Raw genomic sequence first — 20,485 nt, 5'->3', positions numbered from 1 at the left:
GTGTAATGGTCTGGGGCTGCTTTGCTGCTTTAGGATGGAATCATTAATTCTGATCTCTACCAGACAATGCTGAAAGAGAACCAACACCAACAAGTTCAACCATCAATGGCACAAAAAAGAAGAAAACAAGTCTGAAAAGAAAAGTGGGCCAAAATTCTTCCACAGCAATGTGAAAGACTCATTGTTAGTCACTGCGAACGCCTGACTGCTGCCAAAGGTGGCACAACCAGTTATACAGTTTATTGGGGCACCCTTTTCATATTGGGGCACCTTTTTCATGAAAGGTCGGGTAGGTTTGGATAACTTTTTTCCCTTAATAAATTTAAAAACTGTATTTTATGATTACTTGTGTTATCTATGTCTAATATTGGTTTGTCGGATGATCTGAAACATAAAATTGTGACAATCATACAAAAAATAAGAACTCGGGAAATACTTTTCAAATACTTTTACCTGTGTAGCGATACAATATATATCTGTGAAAGATGAATATAAGCTGATAATGTTGGTTGAGCTCTACGTGCCACCCAGAAATTTAGAAATGTTTTCTGTCTAGGGTATCTATTTGATATACTGCAATTCACATGTCTCATTGCTTCATGTACCTAATTCTATTAAAATCTTATATATAAAAACCCTATATTTATATTGTACTCTTGCCTCAAAGACTAATTTTTCTGGTTTCTTGCAGGGTTTTTTTTTTTTTTAATTAAAATCACAGCATTATAGCGTGATTGTAATAGGAGAATAAGGCTATAGAATAATAATAATATATTATATATATATATATATATATATATATATATATATATATATATATATATATATATATATATATATAGGAGGAGACATAGGAGGAAATAGCTCAGTTCACTCCTTTGTTGGGGTAACAATAGATCACCACATGCTGGATATGTGCTTATTTTTTTATGTCTAGACTTAAGTCCGTTCCCGCGGCGCCGCAGACATACTGAAGCGCACCTACCGTGAACACATTCATAAACAACGTAATACCCAGACATAAACCAATCACCTTCGTGTTCGATTAGTTTGAGGTCCGGCTCTGTCCAATCGTTTAGAGAAATCGGTTACGGAGAAAACGTGGACTCCAATCCTCGTCGTCAAGGGCGTGTACTACAAATCTTTTCTTCAGTGTTCGTTGTGTGTCTCCCAGGCACTACACCCGTGTCCATCTCGTCCGCCGTTCGTGAATGAACAGAAAATAAGGATTTCTCGGAGTCCACCACTAACAGTAAGGTCTTTGTCACCTTTTTCCCGGTTGAGCGTTATGGTTCTGACAGTCAGCTGCTGTTTGCTACGCTAGCAACAGCGAGCTAACGTAAGCTAATGGTGTGGTAGGTTAACTAGCTAGCTAACGTGGATGAAGAAAGAGGATGAAACCCTGATACAAGCTGTTTGAGCGAGGCGAGGAGCAGCAATGTTGGCTGCCTGTTTTTAGAGTGAAAAGCCATCTCGTTGTTGCCCCGCTGATATCGACTATACAGCGCCTCCGGGTAGCATTACTCAATGTTAAATACCCTGTGTGATAGCACGCCGCGGCAAGCCCTGGACTGGCTAGCAGCAAAGGCTAACGGTAGCCGAGCCGTCACCAGCCCGTTAGGGACATCCCGGCGCGGGCTTAGTTTGGCTAACCAGCCCGTTTATTAGCTAACCGTGGCTAGTGGGTTGTGTGGGTGAGTGATCTTATATTTCCAAATAAGTTTTTATTAGAGACGGTTGTAAGTCGTAATCCACTGCCACAGATCGTTAATTAAAACGATAAAGAAGCTCAGCGGCTCAGTGTGCTTTAAATTGAGCTCATTGGGTATTTAATTTATCTCCCCGGTGGTCTTTTGGATTAACGTTAGATGAGGTAACGGCTCTCTCTTATCCCGGGCATGTGACAGTGATGTGTGTCCAGAGGCACGAAGAAAGCTATGATTCACGTTTATCTGAACCCACATGTACAATCATATTGGTCTACTATAAAATGCTTCCCCATAGGTCAGAAAGTGAGTGCTGTACTAAAGCTCATAGTGTTGTTTTGTTGACAGAAACTAGGTAATTTTTAAGTCGACTCCACTTGTAATGGTGCCGGTATATTTATTTTCTAGACGTCCTGTGGTGTGAAAGGAACAAGTAATTGTCTGGACAATCAGCTTCTTGAAATGTTTTTATCTCACCTGGCACAAGTGGCTATATTTGGTCCAAAGGGCCATCTTTATTCATTCAAGACCTGGGGCACAGTCAATAATTTATCAGCTTCCTGCACTCAGTAGTGCTTTGCAGTTCGGACACTTCTGCTTAGGCTTTTTAAGGACCCCTGAAACAACTAGGATGTGCACATAAAGCACTGTAACATTAGAGCGAAACACAGTAACCGTACCTTAGTGTTTAAATTGACTACCATTGTAAAGTTAGAAAGTAAAAACTTAAATCCTGCTTAACATTTGCCCAGGTGTAATCAAACTAGGTGGCTTTGAAGCTTCAGAAAAAAAAAGGTGTGTTCACTGTATCCAGAACTACATTAAACAAGACTTGGTGTGGCTGTGTTTTATCATGGACAGACTATGAGTCATTCTCCACAGTATTACACACTCTTCCTCTCACACTCATTGATGAGGTAATCTCTTGACTGAATGGCAAAGCAAGTGTAGCTTCTCAATAAGGTCAGCAGCAGACGGGCTTTCTAATGATGAATGTGGAGCTATTTGTTAACACAGTTGGACATTACAGTAAAGGCCAGTCCCATTTCCTGCTCTAATGCAATGCATTTATCTGAGAACTGCTTTCGCATTGGTTGAAATACTTTTGTTCAATCCAAAATCGCCAGCTCCTAAAAAATACAGTTGATTTTTAACTTTATGTTGTATTTTGCCTGCTGAATACAACAATGTGTCTCAGTGTAATACACAAAACGTATATTACACTGAGACACATTTTAGATATGTTTAGTCTAGACATCAGACATAACATATTTACTGACAATAACAATCATGTATGTGTTTCTGTGTAGAAAAACAAATCAACCTCAGGTTGTTTAATTTATTTCAGTTATATTTCTAAGGGGCACACTTCACTCATGTAGAGCTTAGTGTTTTTAATTGGTCATTATTAGTTTGAAAGAGAGTGCTGTGTTTTGCAGTGAAAATTATGGAGTTGTGAAAGAGCTAATCTCAGAGACTTGTGGCATGCGTCCTTGATTTAACTGATTAGCTTCCAACCCAGACTGTTGACGTACTCCAATAGGTCAGATGTAGAACCACAGATGGCCCTAAAGATGTCAGACTATTCAGTAGAAAATGATCGCCAGTAGTAGGACAGTTGGACATGTTTTTGTCTGTAGACAATTATATGGAACATTTAATCTTATAATACTAGACAGAATAATGAAGAACCTGTAACTGTAGTATTAATGAACCCATAGCTGTTTGTTTTCATAATGTACTTTTGGTTTGATTTTGCAGTCTGTTTTGTGTAAGCACTTTTGCTTTTCCTATCAGTATGTAAGCTTTGTCTGTTTAATGGCTGGCTGCCTTTCCTTCTCAATAGATAGTTTTCTCCCATGAAGTCTGCCTGCCCTACCCAGTGATTTACTGTGTCTTCACTGACACCTTTAAGCCTGTTGCCCTTGTTTCTTAAAGAGTTGTGGAAAAGCACTATGTAATCCATACCAGATTCTTAAAACTGTGGTAACAAAATTAATACAGGTCACATAATGGAGCTGTAGAAACCAGCAAAATTACAGCGCAAACCAACCTGTCATTTAAATATATACAAAAACTAAAAATTGCATGAAAACCTTACAGTAGGCTGTATTAAGCTCTACTGTGCAGGAAAAGATCAACTGTTGGTGACTGGCTTCACTCCAAGTGTTGGTTTTCATGAACATTATAGTAACCTGCTGTGACCTTAAAAGTCTAAGAATTCCAAGGCTTTCTCTTTCTAAATAACATTTGAAATTCCTTTGTTATCCTGCTATGGTAATGTTTAACTAAAAACTCTGATACGCCTCCAAAGAGTACCTCAAACAATAACAGGTTTAAGCCTAGACACACTCAAACTCAAATATCCTCCTCTTTTGTGACGTCTAAGATTCTTTTGATGCAGAATCCCTCGTGTAAATATATCCATAATTTCAACAGATACCCCATGCCTAATTCAAATGTGTTACAAAACTCAAACTAATTTCCAGCTTACATGTAATTGGTTTTGATCAGATGCTCCATTTTGCATTTAATGGTTATTTTATTTGATTTAATTCATTTTTTTTTTTTTTTATCTCTGAATGCCTTCCTATACATGTGAACAGTGTTTGTTTGTTTTTCCGTCAGAAGTCATGCTCAGCGTGTGTCCTGCTCTAATCTTTCTGTCTGTGACTCCCACAGTCTGTCTGTCTGTTGTGCAGTAACACTGGCTAATCTTGGACAGAGCTTCCATCTCTTTTCATGATACTTGGCTCATGTCCCGAAAGGTTTATTCACAATAGGCTACAATATTGTTTGTGAGGGTTGGTGTGTGCTTTGCTTTTATGTACACCGAACTTGGTGCTTCAGTAGAAACTAATGTTAAAGCACAGTGTCTCCCCTTGAAGTTCACTCTGCAGCAGCCTAATTAACACATCAGACTGTAAGTCAGAACTCAAAATGAGATCAGCTGTGATCACAACTTAAATCCCAAACTGGCACACCAGATATCTTAAATTAAAATAAGGAAAGTAAATTTAAAATAAATAAATAAACAGTTCTAATGGCATCAGTACACAGCTATGAGAATAGTCAGTCATATACATGGATGTTTTAGGCTGGTTTTCAGGTCGCATTAGTGGTCATCTGATAGCACTCAGACAGACCTGCTGATGGAGCCAGAGCATATTATGGGTCAGAGACTGCATAGCTCTCATAAGGGAAACAATTTAAGAATTGTTTGATGATCATAGTGGTGTTGACAGCATTGGAATTGATCTAAATTGTTTTCTGAGTAAGAGAGAGCACCTCAAATAAGTGATTTGAAGACTCCTGCTGTCCATATAACCTTTCAAACTGGCAATGGGCTTTCTGAGTTCTGTTAGCTTATTGGCTTTTAATGTCTCAAATAGCTAGACTAAGAATAGAAAATGTAAAAAGTAAGAGAGTATATGAAATGTTTGAGCGTTTAAGCACTTCAAAGTGGGTACATTGAAACTACTATTAAATGAAAAAATTGTTTTACTATAACAATGATTACAGTAATAACAGTGTATTCGATTAAATATTGGAAACAACTTGAAATATATTTCTTGTGTTGATGAATCTACAGAGAAATGTAAGTAAAATGTGCAACTCCCCTAGTTTTTATGACACTTAAGAGTTTCAACTCATTGTTTAGCTAACCATCCAGCGGTTTTATTGTTTTGGTTCCCTGTCGGCGCACTCATAGCACTAAGTTTGGCCACACAGAGCTTCTTGCTTACTTTTTGTTTTTTTCATAGGTGCACACACTCCAAAGTTTGAGATATTTGGGAGGCCATTATGAGTTTACGTCCAACTTCTAGTTTGAATAAAAAGTAACAGTCTATATCATTCTTTATACTTCTACTTTAGCTTTTTGTTGTTGTTTTTTTGTTTTTTACATGTGTAAAACAGCAAATAGGGACAGCAGGGCTTTTTAGACTTGGAGGTGCTCTTGGTTTGTCATACACTGGCTGAAGTTCTGGAAGCAAAGATAAACCTATCAGCTGATCCTGACCTAATGTTTCAGACATCGCAGACCTCGTCCATCGCTTCTCTGCACTACCCCTGTAGTAAGGCACATGAGGGCAACTGTCATATCACATACTGCCAAAGGATAGCAAAATAGGTTGTGCCACTTGCAAGAGGTGTAAACAATCTGCAGTCAGCCCCCTTCACTGTGACTGAATGTCTGTAAAGGCCCATTAACCTATTTGTTGTTGTTACTTATAAATTGGGCTATTGTTGAATTGAATGAAAAGTGCACATGTGTGGTTAAGTGTTGACAGATATTTGGCTTATGATCAATTTTATTGCAGTGTGCAGTTAAGACCCAGTGCAGTCACCCAGCAAATGCAACTGAGGCATGTGCTGTGACTCTGTATGTAGTACGACACAATTAACTTTGGGAATTTCATGCATCCAAGCTATGAGTACTACAAGAAGTGCCTTTCTTTGGAAATAATAAATGTTCTGTTTTGCTCCTACGAAGGCATGGTTTCTAAGTTTGACACTGCTCGCCAGGGCTGCATGAGTGACACATAGGGTGGATTCCAATCCACAGACATGTTTGTGTATGTTTGTGGGATTTAATAAGGGCTTTACTGGTTCTGTGAGTCACAGGCTGATGATGGGAGTGCAATGCCTACAGAATTACAGGGTGATAGGTTGCTATTTAAATTGAAACCACTACCGGGTAGAATAAATACTGCATTTTTATTATTGATTCAAAGTGGTGAGCTTTAAATTACTTGGTCAGCTAATTTTAAAGAAATATTTCATCCATCATGTGTGTCAGTAAATGCTGTATGTGGGCAGAAGCATTTGCTACTGTGTATTTTGCAACTCTTTGAGGCATATGTTGCTGATTATTGCACTGTTTAAATAGCATGCTTCCCCTTATTTCTTGTAGAAAGCCTGTGGTTTTTCCTGGTTCCTTGCTTCTTTTTTTTTTTTTTTTTCCTTTTTTTTCGTATTGTAGTTCATTCTATATCATGCACCACAACCCTGCATTCAGACTGATGACAGAGAAAGAGGCACCGTTCCTATTCCTTCACCCTGAGTCAGATTGTCTTAGTTCAGTGGTAATCCACTTTCAGGCCTCATTTCAGTTTCCCTTGAAAGAATTTGTAAGCTCATGGTTCATGGGTTTCTGAGTGCCAGAATATGAAGCTTTATGTAAAGAAGTGCTCTGCTAAAGACAAACGGTGTTTTTACTAGAGATGAACCGATCCGATATTGCGTATCATATCGGTCCGATACTGACCTAAATGACTGGATCGGATATCGGAGAGAAATATAATGTAATGTAATCCAATCCATTAAATATCACGAAAGCACCTCACAAAACTTGCAACATGGCGTAACTCAGCTCATAACCATACGTGACGCATACTGCTCCGACTTGCGAGACCTGTCAGTGGTCTAGTTGAGCAGTTGGAGCCTCGCTACCAAACCGGCATTTCATCTCCGTGAAAGTTATCCCAGAGAGAAGTAAAGCAAGTGTGTAAGTTCATCTCTGAATGTTTGTAAGGCATTCCCACGTTAAGCTTAACAACTGATACTGAATAAGGAGCAACTGCCTCTTCTCTCTCCCTCCCTCTCCTGTTGCTACTTTAGTCATGAAGCTGATCAATGATCGGCTGATCAGCTTTTCTGTTCTCTGTTCTCTTGTTTGTTTTTGGCCCACTTTGCACCAGAAAGAGGAAACTAGCGGCTGAACAACAGCAGCACGTTTAAGCTTGATACGCTGTTGTTAGAATGTATTTAATATTACTTTCTACACCGGGATCCTTTTCTGCATAGCTGACAGCTGGTAACTGTGCAGGGGCGGATCTAGCAAAGTTTAGCCAGGGGGGCAGGTAGGGCATTAACATACAGACATACTTTTCTTTCTTATTCTCGTTTAAAATGTCTAGCTTTCATTAAATAATTATCTGAATCTTACACCCAAAGTTTTAATCTGATGTAAAATGTATAGAAGTCCATTACTGTATATAGTAACTATTAAGTCTAATATACCCTAGTAAGCTATAGTACTTGTTCCTTCAGGAAAGTACCATCTGTGCAGTCTGCAATTCTGTTGAAGAAAGATGTTGAATCTATTTAATTATTGTGGAAAAATAATTGATTTCTGTGCATTTTTTTTTTTTACACGTGCATTAAATTAAAGTTGATTACGTCGATTAAGCATCGATGTAATCAACCCAACCCTGTTAGTTAGGTTGCTTAATATTTTCGCTAAGTACTCTTTAAAATACCATAATAGGGAGGAATGTGTAGGTTTAAGTTTATTAGACTGATCAGTATCGCTGAACTATGAAATATTTTGGGTGCAGTGTATTTTTTGCATACGGGTATAACAGAATAGCTTTAGTGTTTTTTGGGTTTGTTTTTTTTTTTTTTTTTACTTGAGTATGAACTTATACAAAATGCAGCAAGATATTAAAAAACAGTTTTATTGTTTAAAAAATACACTATATCTGATTCATATCGGTATCGGCAGATATCCAAATTTATGATATCGGTATTGGACATAAAAAAGTGGTATCATGCCATCTCTAGTTTTTACTTACTAAATACTTAATTATAAAATAGTAATTGTTGAGTATTGGATTTGAGTTTGTAAAATGAAAAAGTCATCATTGAAAACACTAGTCGTCGGTGGAGTTTCTCTCTGATCCATTCTATCCTGTTTGATTTGAAAAATTAAGAACTAGTAGCCAAAAATCCATAGGAGGAAATGATAATAAGGACCAAATTCTATGTATCTATGTATGTTGCTGCCGATATAGTGTTTACAAGGCCAGTTGTCGCTGATTAGTCTAACAAAGCTGAATGTATTGAGAACAAATGAAAGAGGGAGGCTCAATGGTAGTTGAAAGAACAGAGCAAGTGGAGGAGGGGAATAAAGTACAATTGTTTGATTCCTTTTTGTTATGCTGTGGAGACAAAAGAAAAACATCACACACACAGATAGCCAGTCAAGTTTTGAATTGCGTTTTCCTGTTTCCTTTCCTATTCATACATTTACTAAAACATGTCAAGCATGACTGGGGGAAAAAATGCAAAATACAACAGGATAACTTTATTTATTTGACTAATCTGTACTTCAAATGGGATGAAAACACAAACAAAAGCTCAAAAATGGACTGCTACCCTCAGTTCCTGGATCCATAAGACCTAGAACTGTTGAGCTGAATATCACTAGAGAAGGCAGAGTTGTCTGCCTGACAGTCCCCAGAGCAAAAGGCTTGTGAAGGTGTGGCATATAAAGGAAGATCTCCAGAGACAGGCTGACGTCAATGGAACACAGCCACCAACAGAAATACATTACTGTAAGCATAGAGGTAGCTTTTAGTACGGCCCAATAGAGACAGCAATAAGGGCAAGGTACACGTTTGTTTTTCAGATAGCCATGTTAATAGTTTTATGTTTTGGCATTTGGTACACACCAGCTGGCTTAGGGCTGGCTTAGTCTTGCTTTGTTTCAGTAGTCTTATGTGACAGTGCAGGATTCCCTTTCTAAGCCCTATGTTTTTGTTCTTTTTTTTCTGTTCTTTTTTTGTCAGCAGTCAGCAATAGGAAAGCTCCTCCTCCAGTCCCTCCCCGTACCACCTCCAAGCCCCTCATCTCAGTGACATTACAGAGCAGCACCGAGTCAGCCCAAGACACATACCTTGACCAGCAGGACCGTGGCAGTGAGGTCAACAGCCAGTCAGGACGGAGTAACTCCTCTGACAGCCTCTGTAGCATACGCACGGGTAGCCTGGCTAAGGGGACCCAGCCTCCACCAGCGCCTGTCCCTGCTGCAACCCCAGCACCATCTGCAGGCTCCATACCTCCTGTTCCAGCCCCCCGTGACCTCCCACCTACCACCACCACCACAACCACTACTGTTGCTACAAGTACCACTTCCACATCTACTCAGTCCCAAAATGACACCCTAAGCAGTGGTACCACTCTAGAGCAGCCGCCGACTGCACCCAAGAGGAAACTTTCCTCTATTGGAATTCAAGTAAGTTTCTTTTTTGTTGTTGTTGTTGCTGGAGATATAATCAAGCAGAGACAGACAGACAAACAGAGTTGCATTTCACTGATATATTGTGTTGTTCATTTTTCAGGTGGATTGTCTTCTGCCACTTCCAAGAGAAGAACCCCTGCTACTGGCTAAACCTCTTAAGTTTCAGTCAATCGGAGTTCAAGTTGAAAACGGCAGGCCGTAAGTATACACTCATGTTGCAGTGTTTCCAGACTTAAGCCTGATTTAGAGTTCTGCGGTAAATTTATGTGCTAATTTATGAGGTAACTGGAAATTGCTTTCATTCCTACACTGGAACCTGAAGTTACGAGGTAGATCTGATGTAGAAGTATAATTATAATTGTAAAACACAATAAAGAAAGAAAATAGATTTTGTGACAGAAGATGTTAATTTTTACATCTTCTAATTTTTGTCATTAATGGTTTGATTTGAGTTTTATCGATCAGCTTCCTGCAGAGGTCCATTTTATATGCCCAGATGAGTCACACCTGTTTTAGCAGTACAATATGGGGAGGGTTGGATAATGTTAAATAGGCTGTTTGTGTTTTAGTGTTTAGTATATGTGCTATAGTTATATTATTGGCTTTAAAACAATGGTATTCTGGTGGTGGTGTTTGTTTTTAACTCTATTGTCAGGCCTGATTTTAATGTGCTGTAGCTCTTGTACTTTTCCCTTCCTAACTGCATGCACTTACTGTCTCATTATTTCATCTCTGTTGCTCGTGCATTTGCAGCCTATACAGCAGTGAGTGGCTAAGGTCATTCAGCAGTCAGCCTGGCAGCAGCATAGCGCTCTGATTGATGGATTTTTACTCTTGTTTTGACTGTAGTGAGCTGAACATAGTGAGAAAGAGGCCATTTAAACTTTTGCAGAGCACTGTAATTTCCCGTAATCACATTTGTTTGACAGTCCACTCTTTTTCTCCTGCTCATTATCTGTGAAGTCAGTTGTCTGATAAGCTTTCATGTTGTATACCTGATTTGTTGCTAATATCTGTACTGTCACATCCACAATGCTATCGTTCCGAGTCTTTGCAGTAAATGATAATGCACAATCAGCTGCCACAGTCTTGTCAGTCAAATGCACTGGCCTAGATCTGTTACTGTGGAACATGTTTGCCCCATCACTTAATTGTCCTTTTTGTCGAAGTTTGTCAGAAGCTGATATTTATGCATGTGTCTGCAGTCTCAGCCGGGACAGCAGCATGGCCTCCAGACAAAATACAGAGACTGAGCCTCAGGAGCCTAAGGATGCCGCACCCATAGAAAACAACACAACCAACTGCGCCAACAGTCAGACGGTGAATACTGCGCCGAACGGACAGGACAAAGCCATGGAGCAGCAGCCACTTAAACACAACTCAGCACCATCCAGGATATCCATCTCACCCCCAGAGACTCTCGACCCAGCTTTAGACCCCTCCTCGTTGCCGCCTCCAGATCCCAGCCTCGAGTCTGGAAACTGCAGCAGCCAGGGAGATGCCGTTCAGCCTACCACGCCAGCATGTCTCAGAGACGGCAACTGGTTTCTGAAGCTACTGCAGGCTGAAACAGGCCGCATGGAGGGATGGTGTCAGCAGATGGAGCAGGAGACCAAAGACAACAAGCTCTCAGAGGAGGGTAGGTGACAGAAATGGATAAGGTGGCTATCAGCACATTTACATAGGCCCCATTTTACTTTTGTCATGTGTCCTGTTTTCAGATAAGATATAATAATCTCATTTGCCCTTTGCCACATATGCTGTATGCCTGTCTGTTGGCCAGATCACAAATCTCTTTGCAATCTGTCTTAATTTTCCCACGCAACATGCAAATCGGGGTCGGACCTTTTCCAGACTGGTGTTATCGCTTCTGTCGCTCTTACTCCCTCTCACTCACCCATGCAGAGTGATGTCATTCATTCAAGCCACTGTTGTCATTCAAGTGCAAAACAAATCAAGGGCCAGATAAATCCCACAGCATGTGAGATGAATGTCAGTTTATACATGTAAGAAAGTGCTGTGTTTACGCACAGTATTTACTTGGTACTTGTTTTTTTACATTTTGAACATTTGGCTTGAATCCTCAACTAGTGATGAAAAATTGAAATGAAATTATTAAAAAACTAAGCATGTTAGGTTGATTTCAAGAGTATCTTTCAATGTTAGATGTTAATGTGCTACAAAGAAAGATATTTTTTTAAAAAGAGCCACAGTTGTATAAAAATTGAAAAAAAAATCTGCTATCAATTAATTGCAAAGAAGAATTGAGTTGCTGTGCCTGTTAGTGAAGTTCACAGACAGGACACTAGGTCAGGTCTCATCCCTGTTGATTAAGGACACAGAGACAAAGCATGACAGAGTCATTACTGCCATTGATTCACAGTACTACAGCTTATTAGAGAGGACGGGGGCAGGGTAAGCATTAGTTTAGCTATAACAGAGCCACTGCAGACTCATTTCACTTATTCATGTCCCAAAATACCACTCAGGCTCTTAAGTAGATCAATCTCTGCAATGCCTTAAATATGAATGAGCAAGAAGCAGATGAGCAGTGTAGGCTCCTTCAGATAATCATTCCTCCTACTCTCTGTGAACCTGAATTATGAATTTTCATTTACATGCAAATACATGACTGAAAGAATCTTTTGTTGTCAACGCTATGAAAGAGTTTATAAAATACTTGTAAGAAAATTATTTGCTGTCAAGCCAGGTTAAATGGTAATTGTTAGTAAACACATTGCATCACACCTCTTCACATCTTGACCCTTTATGTACTTGAACTCAGACATGCAAAAAGACTCATGTATTAACTCTAAAACTCAAAGTTTGTTTCTAATATGTCTTTATTCTAACTGGAAATGTTTCTTTGCTTGTTAAGGGTTTGTCATATTTGTGTCTTTGTAGTTTTGGGGACGATCCGCAGTGCAGTAGGGAGTGCTCAGCTCCTCATATCACAGAAGTTTGAGCAGTTCAGAGGGCTCTGTAATGAGAACTTGGTGAGTGGCTTCATTATGTCCTGTTGAGTGTGTGTGTGTGTGTGTTTGCTGTCCTACTTTTGTTGCCCAATTGTAAAAGATCATTTGTTTTCCATTATTTGACCTACATAAAGGGAGATCTCATTGTTTTATGTTAATTAGGAAAGTTTCAAGCAGAAATGCAAACTTCACACCGATCTTACACGATTGGTCGCTTGTCCTACTGCAATATTCTAATTGTTGATTGGCGTCAAATGTATTTTATTTTCATCTATTTGCTTAAAGGCAGGCTGCCCGGGAAGTATTTGTGTGGGTAAGGATGTGACTAATTTTCTCTGTTTGGTCCAAATCTATTCATCTGTCTCACTTTCCTTTCCCTAGAATATAAATGCCAACCCACGACCAACATCGCAGGACCTTGCAGGGTTCTGGGATCTGCTACAGCTCTCGATAGAAGACATCAGTATGAAGTTTGATGAGCTCTACCAACTTAAAGCCAACAACTGGCAACTTCCTGAGAAGAAGGTGATGTTGGGTACCTTACATTTTTGTTTCACTTGAGATTTTTTAGATTGGTGCCATGGGTAGAGTTGTCATAATTAGTCATTCAGCGAAAGGTTAATCAGCATAATATCTTTTTGGTAATTTTTCAAGTAAAACTGCTAAATGTTCTCTGGTGCCAGCTCCTTAGCAGTGTGAATTTTTCTCTGTTTTAAATGGCTAGAAATTGGACACCATTGTTTTTTGGATAGTTGACTCATTAAGCCAAAGGAAGTTGAAGATATTTCAGAATTTTCTGACATTTTAATTTAATTGACAGCTTGATCAGTAATGAATGTTAATTTCAGTTGTAAATGCAAGCCTGGAGGATTTTAAATTATTTCCTAAGTGCTTAATGGACTACATATGACACTTAATCATCACTACTGGAAGTGTGTTTTGCTAGTGCCACACCATATCTCACTCTTTTCCCCTCTTGACATAATTTCCTCAGGATGAAAACAAGCAGCTTCCATCATCTGTGCCAAAGAAGCAGAGTAAGCCGCGGCTGTCAGCAGAGAAGGACAAGAGCGTGGACTCTGCTGCAGACAAGCAGCGGCAAGAAGCCAGAAAAAGGTTGATGGCAGCAAAGCGCGCGGCATCAGTACGACAGAACTCCGCCACAGAAAGTGCTGACAGCATTGAAATCTACGTCCCCGAGGCCCAGACCCGCCTCTGAGAGCAAACCAGCACCGATCAAAAAATTGCTAACGCACTTCAGACATTCATTGACACAACACAAATCTGAGACACACACACAATATATATATATATATATATATATATTGGATGCACAGAGGCCGATCCCTCATAGCTGCACAGGAGATATGTGGGGATCACAAATAATCAAGAAAAATGCAGATCACCAACCTGCTGCCATGGGACAGAAATAACCTTGACAGATGTTAAATACTATTGTTATTATTGTTATTATTGATATTATAATAATTATTATTATCTCCTAAAGTATTTCAAGACTGTCTTAAATGTGCAAGTATCTTCAATAAGGACATCCTGTACCTTGTGAGCTGAAGAATCTTGGTATCCCAGAAGTTTACTCTCTTAAAAACTCCCTTCACTGCTGAGTCTACCGGCAAGTTGCGGCTGCCAGGTTTACGAGCTGAGCGACCATCCACACACACTCAGGACACACATGCAGGTGTACTCACTGTCCACAGAGTCTTCCTGTTCTCTCTCTTTGTATTTGGCTGCCACTCGTTGGGTGTGGTGTGTACGCTTTACTGTGTAAGAATTATAAGATGGCGTTAGTGTACTCAGAGGTTTAAAATGCAGAGAACCAGAGGAAGGCAGTAGCATATATATTATAAATATCACACTATTACAATGTTCATTTTGTAAATGTTGTATACCAGATTATTTGTTAGAAAGAGGTCAGTGTTCAGTACCAAGGTAGTTTTTTATAGATCGAGTACATTTACTGTCATGATATATTAGCACTTGATGCAATCATTCACTCCCCATTTATCTTCCTCTTTTCACCAGTGCACATTACACAGTCTGTGGATACCCATTCTTAAAGTCTTACTTTGGTTAGTTTTTGGTAAGGGATATGAGGAAGGATCGCCCAGCCAGTGAGGAACAAGTGGAATGTATGAAATGTATGCGTTTGCAGCTCATGTTGACTTGATCACTGCACTTTCCATTCACCTCAGATCAAGTTTGCCCACCTTTTGTTATCCTAATCATTCTGACCTTCACTACATTCTCATGCGATGTAGGGGGACCAAGACATTCACCACTTGATATGGCATTCCCATTCAACCAGACTTGTGTGTGAGGGTGGGGGTTTCCTTGCTTCTGGAAAGAAAATGAAATAGCATAGCAATAATAAAATCATATTAGAACAAGCAATGCAGTAGGTACCCAGTCTTAAGTTATTTAATCAACATTTCCAGTAGGACTTTATTAGCATGAAGGATGAATGTTTTGGGTTTTTTTTTTTTGTTCTTCTATGAACTAACTTTCCTTAAAATAACAAGAATCTCAGGTTGAACACTTAAGCTCAACAGTAAAAACCACTATGGATGGAATATTTATTATACAGCCTCTGGGCCAAAATCTTGGATCCTTTGCCAAATATTCCATAGGACTCCAGGCCTACATGGTGTTCTTCTATAAGGAAAAGGACTTTTTAGTAAGGTTCGGTGATGTAACGAAAGGGGTCAGTTTGACTCCTCTGAAATCACGATTCCTTTACGGCCCTTTCTAGCAGCTAGAACTCCCACCCCTTTTGAAAATGAAGAACTGTGGTACAATGTTTGTTTTGGGTTTTTTTTGTTTGTTTGTTTTTTATGCCATTTGACACATTTTTGTGACATTCATCCAAAATGAGATCAATCTAAACATGCGTGGACGTCTGTAATTTACAATAATAAATGGTGCTGCGAGGGATTTGATATTGTGCCAACGTGGCAATTATCATCAACCTTTTAGTTTCATCTTATTAGGATTTTATTTAATGTTATTATTATTTAATCTGCTCATGAATTCAGTTGCCTGTGTGTGCATTCTCAGAAAAGTTTGTGTTTGCATCCGCTCACTCCAGATATGCTATGCCTCATCTCTGTATAAGCTCATGACACGTTGGCTATGGGACTGGAATAGTTTCCATGTTTCCAGTTTCTTAAATGGAAACTCAAGTGCCAAGGGTATATGAGTGGAACAGTGCATAGCACATACTCATGCAAACGTGTAGGTAGTGTAGGTTGACTCACTTTTTCTTTTTTCTTTTGTTGTTGCAAGAGCTGGCTCTCCCCCTACTGGTCAGTTTTTTGCATGACACTCCAGACATTTTGTTCTGCTCCATTTTGAATTTTTAGTTAACGTCCAAAAAGACACGAAATTGAACTGGGAATGCTGACACAACACTGCGTTGTCAAATTTCTTATTCTCTTATTTGTATTACATCAACAATGGACATGTGCATTTCATTGTCCAAAGAAATCATTAAACATCCCTTTGCTACATGTCCTGTCATCATTCTTGCTGTCTTTTTTTATTGCACTCATTCATGAAACGGTAGTAATATTAGCTGCTAAGTTAATATTACACAGATAAATAAATCACAAGCATTAGAGTAGATCTTTTATTGTTACCGTGTAATCTCTAAAAGCATGGCCTTCTTACATATAAAATATACAAAGATCCTTGCCAGTGAATTTTCAGTATTCCATATCATGGGTCTTACAAATTATCTGAAGCTATTAAATCTGTGTAAGGCATTCAGGGTATGCACTGTACGTAAGTGTTTATTACTGTGACAAATGGTGGAAAGTCCTTTACTTTTTATCTTCTATCATTTGAGAGCTGGATCCCTTTATTTGCCTGTGTACTGAACTTTTAAGACAGCAAGACCTGATCAGGGATCTTCAGACAGTTTGTTTACCAGTACTTCCTGAGTTTCAAAGGGCTACAAAATGGACACACAATGACCAGAAGGTGCAACTCTAGAGGCAGATTATGTGGATTTGCTATTCAGCCACCATGTGGACGAGGCAATATTCTTCGGCTAAGACGTTTCTAGAAGTTTTTGAAGACACAGACATTTTGGGTAATCTTTTGGGTAAAAAATTGGGTCATTGGTTGTGCTTAATGGACAGAAAGCCCATTCTGACTTCAGTGCTCACCCTTGTGGCCACATATCTGTCCTCTCAGAGACCAGCCAGGAAAATGAGCAAAAACTATGTAGTTCCAGATTATCTCCTACTGACAAACATTATTTTACAAAATAAGCACATATCTTGCAGACAAAGGGTTGTTTAATGTTATGGTGTATTAGTTAGACACTGTGAGGCTAGTTTCTTTTAAGAGAATAAAGAATTGTGATTCCCATGACTTATGAGTTGGCACTTTTTCTGTGTTAATTAAATGTAGAATTAAATGGGAATGCCACTCATATTTGAAGTTCACTGTATGTTTTTTTTCCTTGGAAATGTGTTTTTAAAAAGATACCACAATTCTATCTTGGTTGTTCTTGCAGCGTTTTAGTCCATCTAGGCATGTTGTCCTGGTAACACTAACAATGACAAAGGACATGTAGAGAAACAAACCCTTAACCCTTCTTGTACGATATTCAGAGGCTCTTCCATCCTGCTGGGGGCTTTTTGATGGCAGGAAGGTTCTGTTCCACTTGTGTACTTGAATGCAAACACACTGCAAAACAATACAATAGCTAAGATTAGCTTTAATCTATGATGAAACATTTCTATATTAGTGGGAGTGGCCTCTTCCACACTGACAATGCCTCCATATATGGGACACAAGGAGTCACTGAATAGTGATCATCAAAACACAATTTAAGGGAATATCTTCCAGAAGAGTGCCAGTGGAGTACTTTGTATGTTGTCAGTTTTTTTCAGTTCAAGCGTTGGGTTTTTCTTACTTTATTTGTCACTTTTGTCTGCTTTTTTGCTTTGGCTTTTATTTTTGGTCTTTTAGTTAAAATGAATGGAAAATAATCCAATATGTTTCAAATAGTGTCCCACTTTGTTTTAAGTGCTGGAAAAGGCTGTTTCCTGTTTCAGCACGACACACGCCAAACACGACACACTAAACCAAGTCAGTTTGTTTGTTGAGCAACTGGACCTGCTTCCACAGAGGCTTGACATAACCCCAATCAAACACTGCTCTAATTAATTTGAACACAGACTGTGAGCAACCCCGTATCACACAACAAGACTGGCCAACCCTTTAAATGTTCTTATGGATTAGTAAGAGCTAATCCCAGCAGCCAGGCTTCAAAAAATCCTCCCATTACTGTAGTTGCAGTTCCAGTGGTACATCCAAGCTCTTAATTGTATTCTGAAAAGCAATAACTTATAAGCATAATGTGAAAGTGTCAACACACTTTTTTGCCATATAACGTTAACACATGGAAATAAAAATAACAATTACAAAACACATCCAAAACAAAAGCATGCTCAAAGCAAAGACGTTCTTACTGCCCTGTTACATTGTGCTGCATCACACTCATACTTCCTGTCATTTGATCCCTGTTACTGCATTACAACTACAGTGCAGAACGGACGAAAAGGAGCAAATGAAATGAGGGAGAAACATAGAGGAGAGTGTTGTGGGTGATAATAATTAAAAACAGACTCTAGTAAAAGCAGAAGAGGTTTTGTTAGAGACATTCTCTGTCAGTGAACACTTGCAAGTCTTCTGGATTTGAGTTTTCAGCTCATTTTATATTCAGCAGCTTTTTGTACATTAATAATATGTGCTTTGTTAGTTATGTTTATTGTTAACACTGTCAGTGAAACTGAAAACATATCAATACCAAGACAGCAAGTACAATAGATGCCTTCTTAGGCACTTTAAGCGTGAAATTCTGGGATGATAAAAATGTTTAATGAGCTGATAGTTGCTGTCATTATATTTTTGTGTGTTTATTTTATTTTTTGCTGTCATTTACACCTCCTATACAAAATAACTGAACTATTTTAAAGCCTTTCAACTCCATAGCAACTATAATGATAGTCTATGCAGCCAAAATCACAACAGCTAAAGGTCAGCCACTGCGTAGGTAAAATGCCATTTTATCTGGCATCAGGGCAATAGCAGTTAACAAGGCCAGCAAAAGGGCCAACATGACACTAATAGGTCAGTATTTATTAGTATAATATTAGTATGTGGCTCCACTTTTGAGACTATAAGTTAGGTCCATAATTTGCTGGACAAAGTAAACGCCTCAGTGGATTTTGAATCAAAACATCAATATGTGATTGAAGTGCAGACTTTCTTTTCTTCAGTGGATTAAAGATGTTTAAATGTTTAATAAATTATAATAAAAATAATAAAAATGTTTAATAAATAAAGCTTTTTTCAGAAGCTCAAAATTAACTGGACAGACACAATTTTGAGGATTGTTTTTAGAACTTGTAAGAACAGCAGCTACCTTAAAGTGCTTTTTTTTTGCAGGTCTCTCTGCATTAAGTTTTATCTTCATGTACTGAAAAGCATGCTGGGGTTTTTTGCCTTAAGAAACTCCTGGGTTGCTTTTGCAGTATTTTTTGACTCATTGGTGATTTGCATTGAGATCTGTCTGATCGGTTTTGCAGCATTTGTCTGAGTCTGAGCAGAGAGCATAACCCTGTACACTCCTGTCAGCTGTCACATCATCAATAAACATCAGTGACCTACGTACCCACGCTATAACATCGCCTTTCACCATGTTGAACAGATAACGCAGTATGTTTCAAATAATGAGCTCTGAGCACGAGCTCCATATGTTTCTCTTCCTTCCTTAATCTAGTACAAGTTAACCATGATTTCATCTGGCCAAAGATATTTTTTTTATTTTTACCTGTGCAGGCTCTTTTAGATGTTTCTGAGTGTAAGGTCTTGATTGTAGACCTTGACATGATGATACATCTACATCCTTGACAGTGTTTTTGACTTAGTTAGATGCTATGAAGCTGCTTTTCTTAACCAAGGAAAGAATTCTGTCATCGTGCATTTTAGTTGTCTTCTGTGGTTTTTCAGGCCTTTTGGTGTTACAAAATTGGCTTTCTTTTAATTAATACACCCGACTGTTGCATTAGCTGCTCATAAACTTAGCTACTTTTAGTCTGATGGCCTACCTCATTTGTACTGACATCTCTTTGGCCCTCAATTAAAATTCTAATTAAAAGCTATACAATGCAAATTCAACACTTGGAAACAATTTCATATATTATGCCTGCTTCAGTTGTCATGACATAACATGGGGACAGGCCTCATGTGATCGTGAAACAGCTTTTCAGTTTAAATGTCCAGTTATTTTTGAACCTCTTAAATTCAGGAACTATGTATGAAATGTATTTTTTGTAAAATCTCACGAATTAAAGCTGAAAGTCTGCACATTAATCACATGTTGATTATTACTTTTTTTTATTTACCGGTAAACCCACTGTGGTGGTGCACAGAGGCAAAACTTTAAATATTGTGTCCTTGCCTAACCAATTATGGACCTGTTACCATAATGGACTGTAAATGCATTTTTAATCCTATACAGTGTGGTGCATTATTTTTACATTGTAGTAAATAATATCTATATTTATGCACTTGTTTTCTCATTAATATTTTCTGTTCTCACAATAATCTGCTCAGTGGCTTATCATTGCTTTCCTTCAATATAACAATAAGGCTTTTATATAAGTTATTATCAACAGCTTTTTTTCTACAGTGAAAAGTAAACAAATTACAGCAAAGCACTCAGTTAAGTCAAGATTAGGAGA

At 38.6% G+C, this 20,485-nt stretch overlaps 1 protein-coding gene across 7 annotated transcripts in view; it reads left to right on the top strand.

The window, feature by feature from the left end:
• The window catches only part of dlgap4a (discs, large (Drosophila) homolog-associated protein 4a), a 109,973-nt gene extending 89,854 nt beyond the window's left edge, over nucleotides 1-20,119 (top strand). For 4 of the 7 annotated variants that reach the window (XM_085147090.1, XM_085147086.1, XM_085147088.1 and 1 more), the window contains 6 exons: nucleotides 9,281-9,726; nucleotides 9,833-9,930; nucleotides 10,938-11,371; nucleotides 12,637-12,728; nucleotides 13,089-13,232; nucleotides 13,702-20,119. In XM_085147090.1, the coding sequence (XP_085003216.1) occupies nucleotides 9,281-9,726; nucleotides 9,833-9,930; nucleotides 10,938-11,371; nucleotides 12,637-12,728; nucleotides 13,089-13,232; nucleotides 13,702-13,926 (1,439 nt within the window). In that variant the 3' untranslated portion in view covers nucleotides 13,927-20,119. The remainder of the gene's footprint in view (nucleotides 1-9,280; nucleotides 9,727-9,832; nucleotides 9,931-10,937; nucleotides 11,372-12,636; nucleotides 12,729-13,088; nucleotides 13,233-13,701) is intronic. The other 3 variants (XM_085147087.1, XM_085147091.1, XM_085147089.1) reach the window with 1 other exon arrangement.
• The last annotated feature ends 366 nt before the right edge of the window (nucleotides 20,120-20,485 follow it).

Source organism: Neolamprologus multifasciatus, chromosome 20, assembly GCF_963576455.1.
Source record: "Neolamprologus multifasciatus chromosome 20, fNeoMul1.2, whole genome shotgun sequence".
Classification (NCBI taxonomy): Eukaryota; Metazoa; Chordata; class Actinopteri; order Cichliformes; family Cichlidae; genus Neolamprologus; species Neolamprologus multifasciatus.
This window is presented reverse-complemented; position numbering and strand designations above follow the sequence as displayed.